The 20,814-nt window shown below is 44.9% G+C and overlaps 1 protein-coding gene across 8 annotated transcripts in view; it reads right to left on the bottom strand.

Annotated features, from left to right (window-relative positions):
• Positions 1–594: 594 nt before the first annotated feature.
• Positions 595–20,814, bottom strand: part of RTN4 (reticulon 4) — a 40,160-nt gene continuing 19,940 nt past the window's right edge. For 5 of the 8 annotated variants that reach the window (XM_015621151.2, XM_015621149.2, XM_015621148.3 and 2 more), the window contains 6 exons: positions 10,624–10,831; positions 8,676–8,814; positions 3,782–3,851; positions 3,115–3,161; positions 2,078–2,136; positions 595–1,675 (listed from right to left, as the gene is read on the bottom strand). In XM_015621151.2, coding sequence (XP_015476637.1) covers positions 1,633–1,675; positions 2,078–2,136; positions 3,115–3,161; positions 3,782–3,851; positions 8,676–8,814; positions 10,624–10,831 — 566 coding nt within the window. In that variant the 3' untranslated portion in view covers positions 595–1,632. Of the gene's footprint in view, positions 1,676–2,077; positions 2,137–3,114; positions 3,162–3,781; positions 3,852–8,675; positions 8,815–10,623; positions 10,832–14,053; positions 14,122–17,376; positions 17,565–19,437; positions 19,484–20,814 lie in introns of those variants that run through there. The other 3 variants (XM_033513161.1, XM_015621152.2, XM_015621153.3) reach the window with 3 other exon arrangements.

The following is a 20,814-nucleotide window of genomic DNA, read 5'->3' on the forward strand; positions in this document are numbered from 1 at the left end:
GATTGTATCCCAAATAAAACCAGTTGCGTGGCAGAATGAATTAATCAACAGTGATGTGAGAAATATCTTCAAGCAATAGTGTCTGTCAGGAAAACACTTACTTACGGTTTGTATGTTTCTATGGTCTGGCTTCCTGTATAAAATGCTCAGAAGTAATGCTGTATTTTACTGTAAACTGAAATATTAATGCATGAATTTCTATTTTTCAATGGTCAAGATGCCATTCATTAAAAATCTGCATCTCAAATAAATTTGTACACAAGTTTTCAATGTCCAGCTCTTCAATCAGAATCAACACGTTGACCTGGAAAGATTATTGGGACTTATTTCCTTCAAACTTGAAAACGGCATCCACCATTCCTGTCTCAAAAATCCAAGAACCTGAAACCCTCTGGAGCTCCCTGGGACTCTGGAGCTGGCCCTGAGCAACTCCTTCCCAGAGCAGAGAAAGAAAAGGGACCGTGACAAACCCACCCTGCACCGCGCTCTACTCGGACACTACTGCCACCACCATGGACAATGGATATTTATCACAATGAACTTCAAATAAACACAAATAGATTAAACTTGCCTCAAGAAAGCCAAATACCGGGATTATTTTATGTCTATAAGCTTTATTGATACTTGGGGTTTTGGGGTTGGTTGGTGGGGTTTTTTTTGCTTTTTTGTTGGTTTTTTTTTTTTTTTTACATTTCACAATGCATTCCACAGACTTAGTTCAGTACAGCTCAAACTGCAAGTGTATAAATTTTCACTTATCATTTCTTGCATAACAGGACAGGGCTTTAAGTTTCCAAACAACATTTGCAGCATTAGATACTCGGTCCACAGATTATCAGAGTCTGAGAGCTGGAGAAGTATTTGCTCAAGATCAACTACTGTACGTTTGTGCAACAAAGTGTATGCTGTAATTTTCTTTTACTCTATGTGGAGGTTCTTTGTTCTTTTCTCTTTTGTTGGTTCCAACAGATGCCAGTGTTTACAGAGACTTTTTAGTTTCTCAAGCTTGTGTGCTCTGGAGCTCGTCCAGGCCTCAGTCAGTTCTCTGACATACAAAGCACTGTGGAGCAGCTGAAAGATCTAAGCTTTGTGAAACACATATATATATATATTGGCAATTGATAAAACAATAAAATCACAATACAGCTATACTCATACCAAAAAGGCAAGATTTTTCAAAACTTGCTAAACTGGTATATTCTTCTAAAACATCTCATTTTAGAAAATCTGCATCAATCTACACAGACCATACACAGTGCACAAACTGGGAAGTGTTCTCCTCTGCCCCACCTGCTCTACACCTCCGGAACGCAGCAGGAACTACCTCTGATGAAGCAAATGTACAGCTGTCTCAGTCGTTTGTATTAGCCAGTGCTGCACACAGGATAAGGAAAGATGATTAGTTTTAGATCCATACATAGCAGCTTACAATACTTAAGATGATGAAACACATGGCAGTCAAAACAGTTATTTTTCCTCAAACACTGCGTTGCTAAAAAATAAAGATCTGTGAAATTGCACTGCAATGTCAAGGGGTTTGCTATTCCCTGACCCTCCCCGTGTAAATCCAATGAGTATTTTTCCCCCTTAAAAGATGAACTTCCTATTGATAAGTTGCTTCAGGCTTTTTTTTTATTCGGTTTTGCGCTTCAACCCGGGGATCTTTGCTTGGATCCTGCAAGAGGAAGAAAGACAAAACTAAATTTGAGTAACAGGAAAAAAGAAAAGGTTAAACGGAGTCTTAGAAACGGTAACATGGCAAAGAACCCTCAACACAGCTTTGTACCCAGAGCCCAATGGAACTGCTGAACTCATTTTCCCCCTCAACTGCACCTGCTGAGGGCTCAGGTATCACTAAGGGGTTGGAATACACAGATTTCTATTAGAAATAATAGAGGCTCGTCTCAGGACAGCATCAGCAATAAAGAAGCTCATTTCCCACCCAGTCCAGAGTTAGAGACCTTTTCCCTCCCTGGCCTGGCACATGGAAGAACACATTAGTCCCAGACAGGAGCACCACATGTGCCAGGAGCTGTCATCAGCACTAAGGGAAATAAATAAACCCAAAGCAACTCACTTTGCCATGGCATCTTTGACGTTCTTGTTCACGAGTCCCAGGTAATGGTCAATTTGGGCCTGCAATTGAAGCACACACAAGTCAGAGCCCAGCTGAGTCCCACAGGGAGCTCAGCCAGGGCTATTTCCCAGTGGGATTCCAGAACTCCAGGAACGCACCCAGCAGGAGGCAAGGTGGGCAAAGCCCCAAAGGACTCAATCCCTGGCTTCTCCCGGGTCTGTCAAGGCCCAGTTGTGGGTGTGGGGCCGGGCCCCTCTGGGCCCCAGAGAGCAGCAAAGCTGCTTAGCTGGGCTGGGCCGGGTAACCAGCTTAGGCTGCAGCTCAGGCTAAGCCCCACACCCGTCCATGCTCCTGCCTCGGGGCTCCAGGCTGCCTTTCCCTGTGGAGGAGGAGCCTGGCCAGGCCCCATGAGGCTTCACCATCTGCTCCTGCCTCCCCCCCACGGCAGCCTTGTTGTTGAAAGGGGAGACAAACGGGCTGAGCCAGAGCTGGCTCCCCCCTCCTGTGCAGCGACCTGCCCAAGACAGCCCTGGCCATAATTTAATCAAAAGCATTTTACTTTGGCTCCTTCCTCCCTCCTCCTTTTACATGGGAGCCTCTCCCCAAGAGCAACACTGGACTGGGCCAAGCAGCTCCCACCTCCTGTTTTTGCCAGGGCTACAAATTCCACAGATCTTTGGGAAACCAATCCTGAATATCAACTCCAAAAGGTACAGCAGGATTAACAACACACCATGCCCAGTGCTGCTCCAAGTCCTGACCAAAGCTGGACCAGCAGAAAAGGCCTCCAAGTTTATCAGGCCTTTTCCAGAACTGTTTGCTGGGGAAACCTCTTCTTCCACACCAAGCAGGAAAAGGGAAAACACACAGTGTGAACTTCAAACTAAACTAGCCTTCCCTATCCCCTGGGTAAAGGCCTGTTTTTAAAGGCTTTAAGTATTTCAGAAGACTGAAATTAATTTGAATTATTTGTTTCTGGTTTTGCTTCAACACAGCTGATTTTATGAAACATTTAATGAATTCTATTAAACACCCACCTGATGTCTCTCATAAATAACAGGAACACTGAAGAGTGAAATCAAAGCTGGAAAAGAGCACATCAAACATATAAATATTGACAGCAGGGATGGCGTTCAGGCAGAACAAGGACTGGTTTCCACACCTTGATATGTCTTGCAAAAAGGTACAAGAAAAATGAATTCCTAAGCCCCATGCACCAATTGTTGGCCAGTAAATTCAATAATCCCTATTAAGGAAAGCCTGGGCTGTTCTCCAGGTCTCAGCAACAGTACAGTAAGTCTGGTCACAGGTCACTTTTCCACTGTGGGTTATGCAAATTCTTCCCAAAGGCTGCTCAGGCATCAGTTGGTTTTGACACCTGAAGCCAGCCTGCTCTGGGATATAAGAAATTAAATCCTGCAGTGGGACACAGCCACAGCAGATCCTGCAGGGACAGGCACAACAAACTGCCTGTAAACAATGTAATAGTATGGAAATCAGCAATCTTAAGGAATTCAACAACTCAAAATTATCCATTCTGTTGTGTTATCAAAAAAACAAAAAAAAAAAAAAAAAAAAAAAAAAGAACCTAAAAATGCAATAATCTTGAGGCTACAGGATCAGCCTGCCAGTGTTGACCAGACCCCACTCCTTTCCCCAAGGTTATGTGGTGTGGCAGGTGTGTAACACGAGTCAAACACTTACCCAGGATCAGTAATGTCAGACCATTGAACAAGGCACCAACATAAGTGAAAACCCACATCAACACTGCGAACTGCAAGGGAAGAAGAGCCTGTCAGCACCCAGTCTGTGCCCAGGACACCCCACAGTTTGCTGTAAACACAAATACCAAACTGAACAGCCCCAAAGTGCACCTCACCCTTGTGCACCTCCTGTAACCAGAGCTGGCTGATGAGATGGCTGAAGGATTCAGTCATGGGATCCGAGGCCTCCTGTGTCCAGGTCACGGGGCTCAATTCAGCCCGAGTCAGCAGCGCCCGACACTGCCCTGTGCCAATTCCACAGTGAGGAATGATGGGCAAACAGTTCCTACCTGCCATCCTCCAGAGACAGGGGACAGGCCAGGCCTTTAGAGAGGCCAAGGGGCTGGTGCATGACAGAGCCAGAGAGAAAGGAGGTCACACGTGTGTGTGTGGTGGCCCTGCTACCACCCGAGTGTCCACCCAGCCATGCTCTGACCAGAGCAGGCTCTGTCACATCAGGAAAAGCCTGGCTGCAAGATAACAGGATAGGGTGGGCTTGATTTACCTTTTCTCTTTCAAAAAACCCAAAATGCACTTTGGATATTAAAAAGTTCAGGAACAAGGAGTGACAAGTGCTCTAACGTGGAAGCTGGCTCTGGGTCAGAGCCAAACTCAGAAGCAAAGACATCCCTAAAGCCCCACACTGCCACCACTGCTGGCTCCCTGTCCCAGCCCTGTTCCCTCTTCCCATTTGTCCAGCTCCTGGTGGGGCACAGGCTCCGCTTCCCAGCTCCACACAAAGGTCTGCCCACGTTTAGTGCCAGGTGGAGTGTCCCAGGCACACCTCTGACCTATAGCAGTGGGAGGGGGGCCAGGGCTGCCAGCTTTATTTCGGACCAGGATTCCTCCCAAGGAAAATCAGCCGCTTCCTTCTAGAGTTGCGGGGCTGCTGAGGAGCGGAGCAGCAGCCAGGACAGGACCAGCGGCTTTCCCAGCATTTATTCCTTGGAGCCCCCAGCCCTGGGCAGCTCAGCACACAGGGTTGGTTTCCAGCAGAACCCCGGACAGACACCGTGGGAAGGCTGGCACTGGCACCAGGGAGGGCAGAGCCGGGCATGGAGAACAAGCCAAAATGGAAATGCTCCCATCGGCGGGAGCTGCACCCGAGGAAAGGACGGGTACAAAGTGCTGGCAAGGAAAACAATGCATGGGTGCAGGACTGTGGGTGTGGGCCAGGACCCTGGTAACTGGCCTGCAGCCAAGGCACTCTGAACTTAGGTATCCCAACATCCAATTTTAGCTTATCAAAGGATGTAAAATATCCAAACCAAACAAAATCAACAGCCAGCAACAAGATAAGGGCATGATGGTCAATGCAAGTTTAATTCCATGACCCCTGCAACAAAATTAAGTCAACTCAAAAGCTTCACTCAAAATTGATCCTGTTAAAAATTCAGGTGCATTAACTGCAAGGGATGCAGCTCTTTATCTGTCAGCACTTTTGAGATGTGACAAAGCAGCAACAGGGAGGGGTACAAAGTTAACCCTCAGAGAGGCTGCAGCATTCCCAGCACTGAAGGGTTCTGCCAGGTTTCTCAAGTAAATAAAGCAGATGTTACTGAACTCCGTCATGACTGATTCAAAGCCTGGCCCAGTTCTGCCCTGCAGTGGCAGTGTGAGCCTGGAGCTGACCTCTGTGCATCAGGCATTTCACACTTGCATGTTGGACAGGCTGCACGTGCAGCACATCCCCAGAGGGAGGAAAGGCACCAGCTTGCACTGGGCAAAGAGCCCCAAGTGTGTGATGGCTCACAATTAGTTCTCTTGCATCCCAACAGCCATCCATGACCTGCTACCAATGGACACAACTCCTGAAGCTCAGCACCACCCTGCCAGCTCAGCAGCCAGGAGTAACACTGCTGATGACTCTGCCCAGGGCAGAAAATGGGAGTTTACATAAGCACAGGGGTAACAAGACACAAATCAATCCCAAAGTCCAATAATTATCAGAACTGTCCTATTTAGCGAGCATTGAATTTATGGTTCAAGAAAGAGCAAAATCCAGGAGTTCACATTTGACTACACAAGCTTTTCTCCACCCAGAGTCTGTCCAGAACAGCATCAGGACAGAGTCAAACTGCTGCATGTGCAGTTTTAATCCTCTTCACTTTTACAGTACTGGATTGGAGAGGGACCCTGATCCTACAACTCCCCTCTCTGCACCCTCCCGACATCTCAAGCAGCTCTCACAGGATTATCCAATCCTGGAGTCCATCTCAACCCCACATACTCACTGGTCTCTATTTTCTTTTTCTTATAAACTGTCTGTGAGACTCTCACAGACACAACAAAGCTTACCTGAAACACACCTCAGAGATCTTGACAAACACAAAAATCCCCTTCCCTGAAACACCTCTAAGACAAGAAGAGGGAAGCAGGAGGCAGCCCAGGATCCGGCTCCAGAAGGACACTGCCCCTCCCAGCCGCTCGGGAGCCAAGCTTGGTGTGACCCTCCCAAGGACGGGTACCTCAGTGCCTGTGGGGCTGATGGACTGAACCCAGCTTTGCCAGCCAAAATGGGCAAATCCACAAGTATCCCATACCCCTTCTTTGCTACACTCAGAATACAGAGCTCTGCTCCTCAAAGCCTCAGCTGAGCAGGAACAGCCGTGCCCAGTGCCAGCACAGCCTTTACCAGGACAAAATGCAGCTTCCCCTGGGGCTCTGGCAAGGGCTCTTCTGCAGTTACTCCTCAAGAGCTGTGAGGAATTTCTCCTTGTGCTGCATAAATATTTAGTCCATTTTAAGACTTCCCTGACTGAAGCATTGTTTAATAAAGAAGAAAAAAAAATCTTAACAAGACAGATTTTACAGTCAGAACTATTACACACAATAAACTGACCTGCAGACATTTTCTACATTAAAGCTCTGTAACTTGAATTATACATAAACATGTGGTTTCCTATAGTGAAGATGTTTAAACTACACAAGCCAAGATATTTTTATTTTTTAAACCAGGGCCATTATATTACATAAGACCCTGGAATCCCAACGTTCTCCTCGAGCACAAACTTTTCAAAATCAGTAACTTGTGCTTGTGAACTGTCCTGACATTCACTGGTTTCTGATAAAGGGTTGTTTCCAACTACCATAAATTAGACTAATTAACCTACATAAAACGTTTAAAATGTCAGAAGGAGAGAGGGGAAAGGAATTAGTTCAGCTGAATAAACACATCTATCCTATGGACTGTAGTATTTTAAGTGATTAGAGTGCCTTGAAGACATTCTGGCTGGCATTAATTCTGCTTTTAACATAATTCCTCCAGAAGGCCTTGTTTTCAGACCAGTGTTGACTGGAACAGCAGTTGGCTGCTCACTGCTCCCTTCTCCTTTACTGCAAGGGGTTGGGATCTCTACACAAACGGTGTGAGAAGTCTCCTAACTCAGCCCAAGGCACAGATCACAAAGAGCTCAATCAGAAACACAAGGGACCTTGTGATTCCCAGTTTTTCTGTGCTGTTCATAAATCAGATCCAAACACGACTTTAGCAGCAGCACTATTGATCATGTCTCCAAAAACAACCAGAAAAAGAATGCACAACCAGCTCCTAAAAAGGCTTTTCCTGCAAAGCCCCTTGGGAGCAGGGAGATTATTGCACAACCCCCAGGCCAATACTCCACTGTCCTCTCTCCCTCCTGAGAAAATCAATCTGTCCCAGGAGCAGCAGAGCCCCCTTACACCTCTCCTGCTTCCAGAGGGAACTGCCTGACTGCAGGAGCCTTGCAGGGCATCAGGCACAGCTTTTCTGGCACAAACTGTGTTTAACTTGGAGTGGAATGAGAAACTGGATCTACAAACTCTGGGTAAGATTCCGAGATCTGCCTGCAGATTGCCATTGCACAAATACAACAAAGACTTGGACAGCCTTTCTGGTTTCCCCCACGTTTCACAAGGAACCCCTCCCCCAACTCCACAGTAACTCAAAGGACTTTACAAAGCACTAAGTAAGGGGATTTACTGCAGGATAAATGCAAGTTTTTTCAAGAAGATTAAGCAAACTGAAAAAGAAGTGGACAACACACTGCACTGGGTAAAGGAAATACCAGTTTCAAAAACAAAGAAAGGTGATTAGAGCTTGAAAAGAGAGAATATAACTCTGCCAGCACAAAACTAAAGGGGATTCAGCCAATTCTTTTATTTTGGAGGGTTTATTGGGGGTGTTTTGTTGGGTTTTTTCTCTTTCTTTTGGTTACATTTTGTTTAATTTATTACTATTCTTCACAATAAGTTGTGCTCTGCCACTCTCAATAAATGTCATTAAGTTCTACATGGATGTACTCAAGCTGTTATACAGCACTGCTCACACTAGGTCGAGAAATTTGCAAACCCCATTTCAGTAATTCTCATCACTAAAAGCAGCAGCTTTCACTCCCAAATCCAGGGGCTGGAACAAGAACTCCTGTTTGAGGATGTGCACTAAGAACAAACACAAAACCAACTCCAAACCAGGCTGGGACAATCCAGCCCAGAGCCAGGTTTTCCAGAGGGACACACACATCAGTGACACACCCCCAATGCCCAGACAGGAGCACAGCTTGATTTTTTTTAGAAGATTCCTGCTGTGAGTGGCACCAGTAAGGAGCTGGAACAGAGAGCTGCAGGCAGCCACAGTTATTTCTGCTTTCCATTTGTGTTACTGCTCTGCCCATGTGCACATCAAGTCATCCTTTACCTACCCCATCACTGCAGGCAGCTCCCGATATCCAGCCCTGTGCCAAACACTTCCAAGAGCAAACTACACCTGGTTATTTACTTAACCAGAGCCATTGCTCATTCCACAAGGAGCAGCAGGCTTTGCTAACCTGGGTCAATGTCCTCAGAGGCAAACTCACCTTGAGGGAATCCACCAGGTCATCGACGAGGAAGAGGCGCCGCAGCTCCCGGACGGTGCCGTTCACGTGGCCCAGCACGACGTTGCTGTACTTCTGGATGAGCTCCTCGGACACGGCCACATCCGAGTCCAGGTAAGCCCTGCAGGAGACAGCCAGGAAAGCTCAGGGTAACAGCCTGCAAACTTCATCTGTGTGTTAGATACAGTGTCAACAGAACCTCCTTTTTATGCTACAGAGAAACAAACTTCACAGGGTGAGGAATGCTGAAACAACAGAGCTAACCACAGTTATTCTTAGAGAACCATTCTTTTTCTCACTGCTATTTACTCACTCACCTGCAACAGGCAAAAAAAGGTGAGCAGGCTAAGACAAGGGGAAAAAAATAATCCTACAAAAGCAATATATCCATTTCTGCCCCTGGAAGGCCATTGTGGAGTTACCATTAAGCTGTAACATACTATGGCACAGCAAAATGACCTAAATTTCTCATTTGCTAGGAAAAAAAAAAAAATCTTACAGCTAGTGACAGTGGTTCTTTTACATAAAGATATAAACCCCTATTCACTTATATGCTCCTTCCACCCCACTGTCACTTATCTGTAGTTGCAGTGGCTGTGGCAATTTGGAGTCCTTAAACAAAGTATGAATTATTTATCTAATGTGCATGCTGGAGGCAGCAGGAGCAATGCAGCACATCTGTAGCACAGAGCTCATTTTCCAGTTGTTAAACTTTCATTTAGGGGATTCTGCTTTGGGGTGGTTTTGTTTGGGGATTTTTTTAATAAGAAAATTGCACAATGTTCCCATGGATGTCATTTAAGGCAAAGGTGACCTTGTGGCAAGTCCAAGACAAACGAAAATACTTCAAATGGTAACTGCAGCAAGTGGCCATTTCAAGGCTACATTTCTGCCATCTACCCTTGGATCCATCTGCTCATCCTTCCCAGCTCGTCCACAAGATATTCAGTGCCTGCATTAAAAATCCAGTTCCTCTCATGGGGTTTTTCAAGTAAAAATATCCTTCTTGTAGCTAAGCTATACAGAAAAAGGTAAGCAACAAAAAGGTATGCTGGGCAAGAATGTCTGGGAGCTACGTAGGAATACTGGTATTCTTAGAAAAAAAACTGCAGAAAGAGCATGGGTAGAAAAAGTTCTGCTTGTTCTTGCTAAGAAAAAACTTGAAACTGTTGTTTGGATAATGAGAAGCAAGCTGGATTTCAACTGAGAATATCCACCCTAGCAGGGGGGTGTTTTTTCCCCAGAATTTTGTTCCAGAGAATTCTTCCACTGGAAAAGGAGCCACTGTATGTGATCTGAGAGGAATGGAGGGAAACCCACAGAAACATTTTACTTTGCCTGACAGAAGATGGGGAGAAGGGAATACCACCATATTTGTAAGAGGGCTGTAGACAGAGAGGAAAACAGGACTTTCTGGAGGCTGCAAGGGGAGACTGAGCCACTTCACTCATTAGTGACAGGGAGAAAAGCTGGGCAGAGTGGGACAGGGCTGGCAGGGAAATGGGATACACACACTGCTACAAGCTCTCCAACACAGATTAATAAGGTTTGTTTTCTCTTGAGGCAGTTCTGCAGCAGTGGGTACCTGGACCCTGTCACTGACCTTGCAAGTGGGGAGCACAGCTACACTGCTGCACACTAAACCACAAGTTTTAAGGTCATAAAAGTTTCAAAAATATTAAAGTTGCTCTTTGTCACGGTTTAAACCCCTCTACATTTATTCTGATTTTTCTATCCCTTGTACCAAGCCCTCAATCCATTTTCTGTATAAACTGTCTGACTCCTGAGAAAATCTGAAAGTGGGGAACATTTTTCAGTGCAGTCTATTTACGTTATTATGCAACGTCTTGCAGCATGTGTCACCCACTGCTTCTGGCAGCACCAACACTGCTGCTCTCCAAAACAGCACAAATTAAAAGAAAAATCTCACCTGAAGGGGTGGCCCTCATCAGACTTCTGGATTGCCTGGATAACTCCCTTGTATATCCTAAAGCTGATGGTGACAGAGAGCAGGGCCAGGGCAATGTAGGCTGTGACGCTCACGATGCTGAAGACTGTTAATGAGAGCAGCAGGAACAAGCTGGCTCCAAACACCACCCCGGTCTTCTTAATGTCTCGCCAGTAAAGGAGGTCAACAACTACAATTTGAAAGAGGTAAGAAATTAGAACAAGACACTTTGGCATTCGTATCAAGGCAGTAATTTTTCATTATTCACTCGGCTGCTGAGAGTCACCGAGAGCAGAACTCACGAACCCCTGTCAAACCAGAGCTGAAATCACAACTAGAAATAGGTTATTTAGTGCTGGTTCTGCTCTGGATTTCAGATTATTGGGATTACTGCTATTAGGATTACCCCAGATGCAATTGTTTAAATTTTAAAACAGTGATGCCCTTAAGCAATGTCAGAATTCATCTCTTCAGCTGCTGTGCTGTGTTCTGCACCAGAACCACAGCAGTTTGTGCCTCACTTCCTCTCACTGGCAGGCATTTTGTGGAGGTCACTCCCTGGAGAGACTGATTCCAATTCCCTGCTAGGACAGATAACAAGACACCAACAGATCCCTAAACCATTATATCTTTCCAAGCCTGGTAGAGGCAAAGGCACTGCTCAAAGACTCATTAACAGTTCACTTTGTTTTCTTTTGATGGAAACATTCCCGTGGCAGTTTATAATGTTGATTATGGCTGACAGACTGAGCCATCAAAAGAGAGAATACTCACCCCGAAATGTCAATCCAGGCTAAATCTGCTGTGCTCCAAAGCAGGAGACTTCATTTGCAAACCAACTTTAGTTTTCCTTAAGTGACCCTCATTAGAGAACACAATATTATGCCATTTTTAGCATCACTGTTCAGAGCAAAGTACACCCTTGCACAAGGCATAGGTAATGGCTCAACACACCCACTGCAGCTCTGTTTGTTAACAGCAATAACCCACCAGAGACAGAGTTCAAGATGAATTACAGAAACATATTACTACTGCACTAGATATTTAGCAATCCTGCCTCATCCTAAACATCACCAAAATTAACTGTAAAACAATATATCACAGCCTGGAACAGATTTTTTGGATGACTATAGAAATATTTTTAAAAATAGCATGTGTCTATTATTTCTTGCAGGATAAAAACACAGTCAAGCACCAACATTCAACACTTGGTAGCCTCTGTAGGGCAAAGTCTGTGTAACCCATTTGTAGCTACAACGTGCCAAAACCCCTGGGGCTGGGGTGTGTTTTCCCAGGCTTACAAGAGCTGATGTTCTTTCCAGTTATTCCAAGATGTAAACTATACTGCATAGCAGGAAAGATGAAAACCATAGTCAGAAACTTCAGCCCACCCTGAAGCAAAGTATCCAGCCCCAATATTTAATTCACATTTCAGCAGAAGTTTTCCTGCAGCCTCATAAACAGAGCCAGGTTACAGCTACACCAACACCTCCAATTTATCACAGGCCAGAAGCAGTGTGGAAAGAACAGCCTCACCCCTCCAGCACCATCCATCCCACTCCTTTCTTCCAGCCTGGGCGCCTGTGCTGTGCCAAAACCACGGCAGAAAGCCGGGAGGCAGCCAGATCAGGGGCTGGAGCTGCCACCACACGTGACTGCACAAACATATGGGGGCAGAGATAGAGCAGCATCGCCCAGAGGCCACCACGCTCCTGTTTCCCCAGCACCTCCAATCCAAACTCCTCCTCCCACTCTAGTCCAGGCACCAAGCAACACAACTTTTCCTTAACATTTGTAAAAAATCAAACAAAATCAAGTCATCATACATCTGCTTTCGTGAGGGTTGAAATCACAAAACTTAGCTGCTTCTTTGGGTTCTTCCTTTGCTTCCAGACATAAAACAATCTATTATTAATTATTGTCTGTGCACACCTTGCATCATTAAACATCAACAAAACTGTGTGATTGACCTAAGAATCCTTGCAACCTGTAAACCTAAACTGAGCTGGAAGGAGCCTCAACACCTGGGTGAGATCTTCACAACCAACCAGTCTTGCCAAAACCAGTTGGTGGATTTTGTGCTCTTAAAGCATGTAAGGCATCTTATTTAAAAAGAAAAAAAAAAAAAACAACAACCCTCTCATATCTTTTGGAGTATTTGCTGCAAGTATTGAAACTGTGTTTATTTTTAAATGCTGCAATTTGAGCATCCATGCACTCGAATTTGGTGCTGCCCCTGTATCAGGTGACACATTCAGTATGAGCCCTGCAGACAGCATTACTTCTGTAAATGAGCTGCTCCCTCCTCTCTGCACAGCTTTAAAGCCTTGGGTTCCTCCTGCTCCATAGGAAATCACTTATTCCATGCATTAATGCATTAGCCCAGTTATAAGGAATGTAAAGAGAGTAATTCATCTGTATGACAGCTCCAGAATGCCAGAAACAAAGGTACATTGCTGGAATTAAAGCACACAGCAAAAGCCAAATGGCCTTTAGCGACCCATCAAGTCTTTTGTTCTCGGTAATCAATAAGAAAAATCCCACGCCAGGAGCTCCCGGACCAGGGTTAAGCTGCACATAAAACATTTTTCCTCATTCCATCTCCACTCCTTTTAGAGAACGATCAAACGAGCCTTGGCTTAATGACATAGGGATCTGGTTTCATAGTAAATTCCTCAAAGGAAATTCGGTGTTTAAGTCACTGAAAAAACTGCTTTGTAATTTTGCAGTCCAAGAAAGCAGATGAAACCGCTGATTTGTATTCTCCAATTGATCAGAAACAAGTTATTTGTGTTTATTTTGAAAGGAAAATATTAAAAGCATTACTAGAAGCAGCTTTCTGGCTTCAACTTACACGCAAGATATTCACAGCAGATTAAAAATAAAACCAGAAAAACAAAAACCCCAAACCAATTTTCAACAACGGCCCCGCAACATCTTTCCTTATGGAAGCCGTTCTGAGCTGCACTTAATACAATACGAATAATAAAATAAATAATATTAATACATGTCTTACAGGCTTATTCTAAAACAAGAACAGCTGCCTACATTTGGTAAGCACGAACTGTCACTTGGCACGTCTAAAAATAGTCCTGTACCATCCGTGCCTTACATGCACAACTCATCCAGTTACATTTTGCTTTCAAAGCAAGTGCTGCCATAGCTTTGGCGTTGTATTCTTTAAAGTCTTTTCCTTGCAGATATTTAACTTAAAACCGAGCAAATCATATCGGGTTTTGGTGACAAGAACAAGCGGTCTGATATATTTAACCTGTTAATTCTCATTTAAAAAAATAAAAAAATAACTAAACCGAGCGACGCTGTGTTGTTTGAAGAATGAGAAATTAAAAGCGAGAGCTCCAAGGAGTGGAGCTCGCGTGTAGCAGAGAAAAAGCAGGAGAAAGGGACTAACCCATTTTGGCATCCATCTTGAGCGTGCAGCGAGCGGCCGGCCCTGGCACGGATCGCTCCCGGCGCTTTGCACTTCCTGTGAGGGCAGCCCGAGGTCGCGGCTACGCAACCTCCGCCCGCTGCGGGCCCTGAGGCGGCGGCACCGCCAATGGCAGCCGGAGAGCTCGGAACTCGGAGCTCGGCTCTGGAGACACGGCTTGCACAGCCTACAGCTCCCCGCAGGGATTTACAGCTCTACAAAACCCCTTCAGAGCCAAAGAAAGGCTGTTTGTGTCAAAGGGGAGGGGAGGGAACGCTGTGGGAATTACAGGCGTTGTTACACTGGAACATTTGTGTGATGCGAAAGGTAGGCACGGATGCTTTCTGTTCTCCCAGAGCACGAGGCACGGGGAAGAAGAGCATTTTCTGCCTCAATTTCGCCTTGTGCCGATAGAGAAATGGGCCAGGCAGCTTTCAGCACGGCTGTGGCGCAATGTCCCATCTGTCACCGAGCACGGCAAATGCACAGCCACAAATTGCTCTGTGTTTCTGCTCAGAGAGGCCTTTTCTGCTTACACGTAATAAACTCACATAGGATGTGATCTTCGGGGTTTCTGGTGATGTGTGTGCAGAGATCTGAGTGCTGGCCCTGCAGGGTTGTGCTGGCTGGACACGGCCCATCCCCCAGAGAAGCCATCAGCCAGCCCGTGTTGGTGTGGGGCATCACCACACACTGGGCTTTGACATTTTCAAGCTTTCCTGCATCAAGGTGATTATTAAAAATCCCGGTTGATCTCCTAGCAGGGCCACAAGATTGCAGCCAGTCCCAGGGACAGGCATCCCCAGGGAGCAGCACATCCAGCTCCACTGGGTGCCACAGGACACGGAATGAGCCTGCACCATCCACACTTCAGGCTTGGCACATCTGCATTGCAACCCCAGCAAAAATAAAGTCGTACTTTTTTGTCATACAGATTTCACAAGTACCTGCTAGAATGACAAGGCAAGCTACCAGATTCTCAAAAAAAAATTAATTAGAAAATAAAAATTAAAATCCCAAATGCTACCTAATGAGCCAAAGCAACACTTTCCTTTTATTTCTACTTGACCAGATACTCCTGCCTGTGTGCACAATGTACCAACTGGGAAACCATTCCAAAGCCCCAAATATTCATGATAAAAGTTGCCTACGCAATCTTTGCCATCAGTTAACTAAGCTAAAGCAAAATTCAGAGAGTTTCTGCTCATTAATTACAAAAGAATCCTGGCATAACCTGGAAGTATAGCTGTGCTGTTCACCATATCGTCGTATCAATATTCAGCCATTAAAACCTGACAATTCCTTGAAATAATTTAAAAATAAATTAATAAATGTTACATTTTAGTACCAATTACTCCATAGGGCTTATCTTCAAGAGCATTAAAAATTAAAATGCTATCCCCAGGGTAGATTTATTTCATCCTATCTATCTGGCTGATCAATACCACAGGTATTAATCAATGCCACAGGTTGTACCACTTGCATTATGCTTGTTCCTCAACTACAACACATTCACCAAATCTAAATTTAAGATTATATTCATTAGGAAGCGATGTTTCAGCTGCAAAGTCCAACTACCAATCATACTTTTTGCTCTTCTCTGGTTTCAGATGTAATTGGTTTTTTTAAAAGTAATTTTTTAGTATGGAAAGAAGCATGTTGCAATATTTGCTTCTATATTTATTTTGGGACTTGATGAATAGTGCAATCAGTCCCTGAACTTTTACCCATCATTTTCTATGCCACTGGAGCCTGAAGGAAGAACGTGAAGCACAGCGTCTTCATCTTGTTGTAAACAAAAAAACAACTCTAAACCAGGCTTCAACAGCAGCTGCAGAAGGAGAGGAACCAGGGTCTTCTGCTTCCCCAGAAACCTTCATTTCTGCTTCCATTTTCTTTTAGACCTGATCACTGCTCAGGGTGGGAAATTCAGGGCTTTTAAACCAAAACAGACTCCATTATCCTGAAGGCCTCAAATTCCAGGGTTGGAAATGTGCTTTCAGATCAGCACCACCCCTGCCGGGCTGGTTGTAAAAGAAACCTGAAAATTTGGCCTGAACACAAAAAGTGAATTTGCCTTTAGATTTTTACCAAAACCTTCTGATCTCACCGCTCTTTTTTTCTTTTTTTTTTTTTTTTTCCCTTTCCTTTCTTTCTTCCCATCCCCAAGAATTTCAGGCCTGACATGCAAACCCTTGAACATTTTAAATTACTTACACATCAACAACATATTGCTAAACACTGCAAAATATTTTTTCCTAATATTTTACAGCCCTTTAATGAAAGATTAAACTTTAAGAACCTGATTTTGCAGGGGTGAAGTATTTTCACCTTCAGGACTTCTTTTGCTATATATTTAGGTTCTGATAAAGCATTCTATGGATTTCAGAGAGCTGAAAATTTTATCCAAGTGGAAAAAATATTAAAAAAACACAGATTTTGAACAATAATTCCAAAAAAAAGAAGAAAATCTCACAAGCACCAAGCACGACAGGGCCCTTTAAAATATATTTAAGTATCCAGAGATGATTAAATGTTTTAAAGCTTGTCCTGTTGATAAAGTATGAAGATTACTTATTCAAATAAGGCTTAAACTCTAACACACTGAGCACTAATGTAATGATCCACAGAGATTTACACCGGAGATCTCCCATTGGTTCTTACAGGAACAAAGGTCATCACCACACTAATTTAAGGTTAGCTACTTATTTACCTAAAACAATTTGACATTATGGCTGTATATTCTGAAAAATCAGACACAATTTTACCTAGAATTCGACAGAATTGTGAAAGATCCAAAGCAAATGGGATTAAGGGTAGATTTCAAACAGATTTTTAGAGAAAATACCCCCAACCCTGCTGTAGCCTGCATGCATTTTCTCCTCTTAAAAATATTAAGACATGACCTGCAGATTACGTGGGGTTTTTCAGTTAATGGTTAGTATTGTTAGATTATTAATAATCTTGAAATTTCCAAGGAGCACGGACTAAATTCGGACTATGCCGGTATTTATGCCGTGCATACCAAAACAAGCCCTTCATTAATATGCTCTGTAGGACTGGAAAAGATCTGCAGTGTCACACGAGCCTTTTCACCTACATAAATTATTTATTTTTGTGCATTGCTCGTATTTACCCATTTTAACCTGCAGCTTTTATAATTCTGCACGTGGCACAAAGATATTCCACATCTTCGGCTACATTTCACAATCAAATAAATACGTGATACAGACACCATTTGCTGAAAACAACCCGCGGCATCTCAAATGAATAAAATAAGGAAAAAAAGGTGAAAGAATAAATACCCTTATCCTTCCAACTGCTCGGCTGACTGTCCATCTCTCCAGCTGGGATTATCAATTATGCATTCCAAAAGGGGAGAGCTGCGGGAGAAGCGCCCTGCAGCCCAGGGAGGGAACCATGGGCTTCCCCGTGCTCCGCAGTGGTGCTGCACTGGTGCTGCAGGAGCGGGTCAGCTGACGGGGTGTGGAGCTGACGCAGTGCTGGCACCGCACGGCCCCGCTGCGCCCGCCGCGGCCCGGAGCGCCGGCAAGGAGCGCTGCCACGGCGGGAGCGGCTCCGGCAGGGCCGGGAGAGCGGTCCCGGGAGAGCGGCCCCGGCCGGCCCGGGAGAGCGGCCCCGGGAGAGCGGCCCCGGCCGGCCCGGGAGAGCGGCTCCGGCCGGCCCGGGAGAGCGGCTCCGGCCGGCCCGGGAGAGCGGCCCCGGGAGAGCGGCTCTGGCCGGCCCCCAGCGAGCGGCTCCCGGCAGAGCGGCCCCCAGCGAGCGGCTCCCACCGGCCCCGAGCGGCTCCCGGCAGAGCGGCTCCCGGCAGAGCGGCCCCGGGAGAGCGGCTCCCAGCGAGCGGCTCCCGGCCGGCACGGCGGCCCCGCTGCACGGACGGCAGGGAGGGCTCCAAAGCCCGGCCGCGCTAAGCGGCTTTTCGCGGCCCGGCTAAAAGTAGTCAGCAGACGAGCTCGAAATAGATTGCTTTTCAAACAGAGGGTCAAAGGCGTTTACAAACCTCCCAGATGTATGGCTTCCACTCGGGCTTCTGTAAACTAATGTCTGCCTGCTGGAGGACTAACAGAGACATCTTTGTAACACTTCTCCCTTCACAACAAGCTGCGTGAAGGGAAGCAGAAAAGGACCCTTTCTGTGCCTGGGACAAAAGCAGAGGCTCACGAAGAGCACGATTAACCCATTTGCTGGTATCTTTAGTCCTCAGGAGCTGCTCAGCTGCATTTGTTCCTCTTAAGGAAGGCTGCAAAAAAAGTTACTCAGCCCTTTACCTAATTCCTCCAAGCAAACACCTTCCCCTTTTTTATTTTACGTCAGCATTTTCTGTTTGCACCTGACAATTAACTGTTCCCCTCATTTAAATAAAAACAGGAACCTGACAGTTTACACTACCAACATATGTAAAGTATTGCACAGAGTCAGGAGACTGAATCTGAAAGAGAAGAGCTGTGGGAATCCTGTTGTCATTTTGTTTTCATCTCTGCTGAAAAAACCACAACTTTTCCAGTTTTGATTTTCTTAAGGTCTGGAGCTAACAACAGAACGCTAAAATATTCCCAGGACTGCTCCAAAGTCTCTTAAATGTCACCATTTCTTAAGAACATTCTCACCATTTTCTTAAGAACAAGAAAAGGGCATTCTCACATTTCCACAAAAATCCTGTAGACCAGAAGGGCTAGAGATCCCAATTCACACCTTAAATAGACAGGTTCACTTTTCATTAGAACAATCTAACATTAAGAAGGATTACTAGAAAGAGACCCAAAAGCCCTGCGTTTTACTTTAACTGCTACATAAATTTAAGGCCTCCTTTGACAGCAGGAACAGTTACATCTCCTTTTAACTTATACAAAGATGTGTATTTCAGTTCCAATTTCAACAGGTAAATCCAAACAAATCCAAAATAGGAGGGAAGTAGGGAGTGTGCATTCAAACATCACAGTGCAAGTAAATGTGAAAAGTTGCACTGTACTAAAAAAAAAGTACAAAACACATCTGAGAACCTGTTTCTGTCTTCAAGCTGAACTGGAAACCACCAAAACCTGTCAGTCCCTTTCAATATTTGCACTGTCAATAAATTTGCCAAAAACATTGTGCTTGCAAAAGTCTTTCCATTAATTATCTAATATATAAAGATACCAAATTGAAGCCTCTTGATTTTATATTTACATCCTTTATCTTTTAAAATAGTGCATTTGTGCAACTGTGCCTATGGAGAGTTTGTTGTGGCCACAGCAGAGTGGCTGCTCCACATCTCATCTTCCCATCTCCAGTGTGCCCCCACCACCCTCCAGGAGTTCCTCCAGAGCCTCCTCTTTACTCTCTGCATACTCAGTGTTCACTCTCACCACTCCATGCAAACACCATCATGAAATCCATCTCCTGTTCCAGGCACCAGGGGACCCTACTCTGCACATGAACTGGGCACCAGCACTGCCAAGCCTGTGGAGCAGCTGTTTGCAGCAGGGATATTGCACAGCTGCCTCCAGAGCATGTTTGAACGCCCAGCACAGAGGAGCTGGCATTATCAGCTCCCCCAGACAAGTCAGACACAATCAGTTCTGGACACGTGGCATGGAACGCCCCAGGCTCCATGGGGCAGGGTGAGTGCTTTACTCACTCACTGCTCACACTGACAGCAGCACTGCACCTCCCTCAGTGCTGGTGCCTACCTGGCAAAGGTGGGAACCTGGCCCTAATGTTCCATTTTCTCCCTTATTGTGCCACTCCAAAGGAGCTTCCCTCAGGCTTTGCTCTTTTAGCAGCCTCAGCAACACAAGTCTCTCAACAGGGGTCATGAGCTCTAATGAAACACAGCAGGTCTGTATCTTTCCTTCAGAAAAATTTCACTCATTGGGTTTGGTTTTTTCCTCATTTCTCCTCCTCCTCCGCAAATTCTCTGCCCTCTGGAACTCTCCATTTATTACTATTTACCTGATATAGCATAAAAGATGACCTGAACAAGCAAAGAATCTAAGAATACAATGAGATGAAATTAAATCAAGATATTTTATGTTGAATTAAATTTTACCAATCTGCTTCTGAAATAAACTCAGAGGCATTCCAAAGCCTTTTTTCTCCAGTGAAAAACAACAAACAAACCCAAACACCTCTCATCTGCTGAGTGGCTCCATTTAACTCACTACAAACACAGAAAATAGCAGAAATTCCCCAAATGGGTGCAGCTGGTATCAGGCAGAATTTCCTTTAAGTGTCCTTCTGTTACAGCATCACAGGAAGTATTTGATTTCTGCCCCCCATGTTGTAGGAAGAGAAAGGAAAGATTCAGCATTAGTACCACCCTGTCAAAGCACATTTCCCACCTGAGCTTCACCTTTATATTTGCCCCCTCAAGAAAATCTAGGAAATATTATTAATTAGCTGCATTTCTTAGTGCCTGTAATGAAAGCAAATAAAGCAGTTAGATTTAATCTGAAGGGAATATCTACAGAGCTGGTGGTCAAACCCACGATGACACAAGGGTATTCTGGGAAACTGTCTTGATTACTTCTAAATATTGTTGTAATACTCAGCATGGACACTCTGAGAGATTGAAACCACCAATGTCCATTTAATAAGTAACTTTGTTGTGGCCAGAGATTTTGAGTCTGTAATTCAATAATATCAATGATATAAAAGCCTCTACATCCCATCAATCAAAAGCAGGTTTGTGGAAAGCATGGACTTGGGGAGGATTAATGATCTGTATGAGAGAAGAAAGTCTG

This window comes from Parus major, chromosome 3, assembly GCF_001522545.3.
Source record: "Parus major isolate Abel chromosome 3, Parus_major1.1, whole genome shotgun sequence".
Classification (NCBI taxonomy): domain Eukaryota; kingdom Metazoa; phylum Chordata; class Aves; order Passeriformes; family Paridae; genus Parus; species Parus major.